At 36.1% G+C, this 5,669-nt stretch overlaps 1 protein-coding gene across 1 annotated transcript; it reads left to right on the top strand.

Moving 5' to 3' along the window:
• The first annotated feature begins 903 nt into the window (after positions 1-903).
• Positions 904-4,860, top strand: LOC139744949 (ficolin-2-like). The gene is made up of 3 exons (XM_071655359.1): positions 904-1,032; positions 1,848-2,109; positions 4,371-4,860. Exons 1-3 carry the CDS (start codon positions 925-927, stop codon positions 4,610-4,612), a joined length of 612 nt encoding a protein of 203 aa, XP_071511460.1. The 5' UTR covers positions 904-924; the 3' UTR covers positions 4,613-4,860.
• Positions 4,861-5,669: the final 809 nt, after the last annotated feature.

Below are 5,669 nucleotides of genomic sequence, written 5' to 3' on the forward strand. Positions count from 1 at the left end.
AACTATGCTCGAAAATTGAACGCAGTTAACATGTGTATTGCTATGTGATCGTCTATTTCGCGATGTGTCCGTTATTCGTCTGATTTATGGGGTATGAGGTCAAAGATCTTCTCCTACCCGTCACTTTGACTGACTCAAAAGTAAACTTTGCAGCGACCGGAAGATTCTATGTCAAATTTCTCGTCTTTTTTCGAGTATATAAACGATAGAAACGTATAAATCCAATCTTTTAAATCTTCGTCGGGAGTTTTCATTCATCCGGTCTCGCATATTCTAAACAACATTGCAAATTCCCATTATACGCTCGAAACCTCCATGCAAGAGGGCTTTTTCTTTTGCATAAAGTTTAGATATAAAAAACAGCCATTTTGACATAATTTTATTCCCACGTCAGGAGATGCAGTTAATAATGTATTTTTTATTCGTTTATCTTTTTTCACAGGGCAAAGAATTCAATGAAAATGTATGTTTGTGATACACATTGTATAATGATTATCTTCAGGTAACAACCAGTAATTACAACCAGTGACAATGATAATGATGATGATGATGATGATGTTGATTATGATAATAATAATAATAATAATAATAATAATAATAATAATAATAATAATAATAACAATAATAATAACAATACTACTACTACTACTACTACTAATATTAATAACAATTATACAAATAATAATGATACCCCTCGCAAATATACACACACACACATATATATATATATATATTCATAATATATATATATATATATATATATATAATTTTCTCTTCTCCTTATGTAATGACTTAGATTTCGAGAAGAATAAATTTGAATGTGAACAGAAGAAATGATAAAACCTCTTCATATTTTTTTTTTCTGCAGTCTGCGAGAATTATTCACTGACAGAGAAGCTGATGCCTCGAGACTGCGCTCAAGTTATGGAACTTGGTGAAACCGCTAGCGGACGCTTTCTCATATATCCCCAGGACAACGGTGATCCTTTTTACGTGCGTTGTGACATGGACACGGACGGCGGTGGTTGGACGGTGAGTAGCTTTGTGCCACCTGATAGTTGGTTTATTATACCCTTCATGTTGTTTGGCAAAACACAAACGAACAAACAAACAAACGAAACAAAAATCACCAAAGCTGTAAGAAACAAAAACGAATAAAGAAAACTTTCTGTTTTCTGTGTGTACTGTGCATAAAAGATGGGAGCTACATCCCTTTATGACCACTTTGTTTTGATTTGTACTAGAATATCTTAGCCATTCTAAACCCAATTTTCATAGAAAAACTTGCAATTTCTCTTAGAACTGCATGCTCTTTGAGTTAATAGTTCATATAAGTGGTTTTGTAATCATCTCGCAAGAAGACTTTAGTTAAGATCTAAATCCCTATCTCAACCAAAACTATACATCTCTTTAAGGACAAGAAAAACTGACAACTTTACCAAGGGGATGCGTGATATCTGTTTGTTTTAAACTAAACTCTCCGAGGTATATTGATTTCGACAGAAAGGTATTTTGGCACCTAACACAGTTTCAAAGAGTAGGCCTAACCACCTCATTGCACCTCGAAGCCTCCGTCGCAAAAATAAGGACCGCGAAGTATTCGATTAAGGGTTACCATGGAGTAGTTGACTTAAAGTTCGAGAATGTGACAACAGTTGGAGTGTGGTACGAAAAGAGTCACGTGTTGCTTTCTTTAGGCGGTTGCCAAGTGAGGCAATGTGGAGCACAGGTACAATAACAGAGACTTTCCAATGTGTTTTTGTCATGTCAAAACTCACCCACTCAACGTATTGATCCGATATTCTTTCGACTAACATTCTTCGTCCCCACTCCCCCACCCTCCCCAGGTCATTCAAAATCGGGAAGACGGGAGTGTCACCTTCTTCCGGGACTGGAACGACTACAAGCACGGTTTCGGGAACATCAACTCCGAGCACTGGCTCGGGAATGACAAAATCCATCGCCTTTCGGCTCAGACGTACTACGTCCTACGGGTCGATCTGGAAGACTTCGAGGGCAACCGGAAGTTTGCGGAGTACGATTACTTCCGCTTGGGTGACGAGAGCACGGGGTACAAGCTCCTAATTGGGACGTACAACGGTGATGCAGGTAATTACAATACAAAAACACGTTACTCCTCAAGAAAACGTAATAGAGGTTTCATAACACACGCATGCACGCACACACGGGCTATACACACGCGCGCGCGTAAAGATAGAATTAGTAGGACTGTTTTTGTTCAAGTGACGTTTAAGGAATAAGCACAACTGGTAGCAAAGTTTGATAGATTCGAAGGAATTTATTGCGTGTTGAAGATAAACATCAATGTCTGTAGTGTTCTTGTTCGAATTTCGGTTTAGCTCGCGTACCTGTCCTGTATCTTGTTTGTTTTTTAGTGTCGTCTCTGCTGGATTTATACACTGAATTTATTTTATCCACTTCCTAAAACAATACAAATTTATGTATATGCGTAGAGTGTAAATGTGACAACGCATTTCTCTTGTTTTTTTTTTGCATGTACACTGTATAATGTAATTGGTAGAACCCACAGTGAATACAAGCTTCTCTTTTTAGTGGGTTTTCCCACCTGCATCCTCCAATTTATTTATCACCAAAAGGCCTACCTGTCAAAAGTGTAATATATTTCCTCTTTATTGATCACTTAAGTTGATTTTTTTTACTTTAATGCACATTTTTCGTATATGGTTCTGTTTTGAAATGTAGAAAAATACATACACACGCACACACAAACTCACACACACACACACACACGCACACACAAACAAACAAACCATTGATTAATGTCTTAGTCTGACGGAGTGTGTTTCTGTATTCAGATTTTTGCTATTAATGTATGATCATCCGTTAAAGACATTATTTTTGCATCTCAACAAAAACTAGGGGGGGGGGGGCTTAAGCGATGTGCGGCCCTTTGAATTTTTTGAGGAAAAACAAAACAGCCCTTCTCATAGACACTGAATTATTGAGCCACCGTTTTCATCCAATCCCACATCATCTGAGCATAGCTGCGAGCATAAGATGAATTGTTATGCAGAATACATGTGTTAACTCCTCCTTTATTTTTTTTGTGCAAATCATTGTTTGTGTGTCTAGAAGGGAAGAAGGGGGCGAATGGGGAGGGGTGGGGGGGGGTGGGGTGGGGTGATAGGAGGGTTTCTCTCATCCATAATGTTATTGGAGTCCGAACGTCTGCTCAGCCTATTAAATGCAAATTGAACTTATAGCCCCTTTTAACACTAGCAGGTGAAAAAATAAAACAGCTTAAAAGTGCTTCAAAATACTGAGTATAAAATGTGATGTAGGGATTAAAAAAACGTGAAAACGTTAATCAGCATTATCATTGTTAAGTATTATGTAATGTAATTTTTATTAAAAACAGTTTCTGGAATAAACCATCACCGTCACGGTTTATTGAGAAAATTTGTGATATCTCCTTACATTTGCGGCATAATTGAGATTTTTTTCTTTTGTACCGCAGGTTGTTTTGTGTAACATTTATTGAACTATGGTGTTTTGTGAAACATTAATATTGAATTATGAATACGCATCAAACATGATGATTTGACATTTTTTTGAGTTACTGCTCCCAATGTTAAATAGCTCACATAACTTGCGGTAAAGACCTTGAACCTGACCTCGTATATGAATATGAATGTGAATATAGATACAATTGTAAATGCGATATACACATGTAAATACATGATAATTATGTTCATGAGGACAAATCTGTGTGTGTTTATGTTTGCAGCATTCACATCACTATTGATATACAGATATATATATATATATATATACTTCATATATATCTATATCTATCTATCTATATATATATATATATATATATATATATATATATATAATTTATATATATATATATATAATTTATATATATTGTAGTTGTTCCGCGTATTGGCAGTACTAGAAGAAGAGGAAGGATCCTCGAAAATTTGGATTATTCATTAAATCAAGATTGGCTATTAATGCATTCCCTGCATTCCTCTGTTGTGACTTTATTATTATTATTATTATCATTATTATTATTATTATTATTATTACTATTATTATTTATAATTTATATATATATATATATATATATATATATATATATATATATAATTATATATATGTATATATGACTTTGTAATCGAATTTTGAGAATCATGATTACACTGGAGGAATGCTTTGCGATGTTATTTTTTTTTATTTTGTGACAGAAGCAGAAATCAAATCAAATCAAATCCCCGTTTAACTGTGTTCTACTCTCACCCATCCTTCTCTCTCTTCTTTCATTCCCTGTTCATCTGATCTCCCTACCAATCCCTCCATCATCACTCCTTGGTATCATCAAGGGGATTCTCTCGGTTACCATGGCAACAAGCAATTCGCGACTCGGGACCGCGATTCGGAGCAAGAGTGCGCCGCGTCGGCTCAGGGGGCCTGGTGGTACGACGGATGCTTCGAGAGCAACCTGAACGGGGTCTACCGGGGCCGGCCTCGCGGAGCGGACGTCACCAACATCCTCTGGGCCGCGTGGAAAGGCTATACGACGGCGCTTAAGAAGACGCAGATGAAAATACGCCCAGTTAAATAAGCGAAAGTTGAGAGCAGCCACCATAACGATTGGATTTAGACGGGATACGGGTACTGAATTTGGAAGATCACAAAAACATTATACACAATCGCGCGTTTCACATGTCATCTTTACACTGACGTAATTATCTCATTTTCTTTCTTACTTTTTGCCAATGCGTTGAAGATCGAATTAGAACATGATAGTCAATTGCATTTGTGACTCTTGTATCGACACAGTAGAAAACACGTACACGACTTGTATCAAAAATTGCAGTTAACCGCCATAAGATCGTCCCAGATCGTCTTACTTATAAGATTGATCTTTACAGTCGGATCTATAATCTTTCCAACATGAGTGTTAATGGGCTTCCTATACAAGTTAAGGCGTATTATATATATATATATATATATATATATATATATATATATATATATATATATTGCGCACAAGGACGGAATAGAAAAAATAAATCGTCTGCATTTGTCGCAGCTATCTTGTAGAATGCTCTCCTTTGTAATGTTCATCACGTCCTTCCTTATACTTTTTTGATTTGAGAGAAAGCATTAGCGCACATCAATGTGCATTCCACGGATGCAGATGGGTTTCTTATCTTCTTTTTCTATCTTTTTTAAAACTTTTGTTGAGTGTATGCAGATATCTTGGTTTCATTAAGCGTCAACTACCAAATTTGATATTCTGACTTTGTATCTGCATGAAACATGTATATTGCTTTATTAATCACTCTCCAGTTGTATATAATATAATATAACTTGATATGTGTAACTCATGTACATAAGTGTATGTTAGATGTATCATGATGTATAGTTTAATCCATGTGAAACTGCAGTGTGGTTTTGGAAAACAGTTTTGTACAACTGAATGGGCTAAACCTGCAGGATAATGATTATAAAAAACAAATAAATAAATGAATGAATAATAATCATTATGTATGTATATTGTAAACATTGCATTGGGCTACTGACTGACAGACAGGCTGACGCGACAGTTGCCACAAATCTATTCTGCTGCCGCTTATTCACACAATCGTTGTAATCTCCGGACAGTCGTGGTTGTG

This window comes from Diadema antillarum, unplaced genomic scaffold (genome assembly GCF_040938485.1).
Source record: "Diadema antillarum isolate AM-2024a unplaced genomic scaffold, OU_Dant_1.0 seq00001222_RagTag, whole genome shotgun sequence".
Lineage (NCBI taxonomy): Eukaryota > Metazoa > Echinodermata > Echinoidea > Diadematoida > Diadematidae > Diadema > Diadema antillarum.

What these genes read in the sequence shown, in the direction of transcription:
- LOC139744949 (XM_071655359.1), top strand. Translation starts at nt 925, where the DNA reads ATGGAACTTGGTGAAACCGCTAGCGGACGCTTTCTCATATATCCCCAG. An exon ending in CGGACGGCGGTGGTTGGACG is followed by an intron (nt 1,033 to 1,847) that starts GTGAGTAGCTTT and finishes CACCCTCCCCAG; the next exon opens with GTCATTCAAAATCGGGAAGA. An exon ending in GACGTACAACGGTGATGCAG is followed by an intron (nt 2,110 to 4,370) that starts GTAATTACAATA and finishes GGTATCATCAAG; the next exon opens with GGGATTCTCTCGGTTACCAT.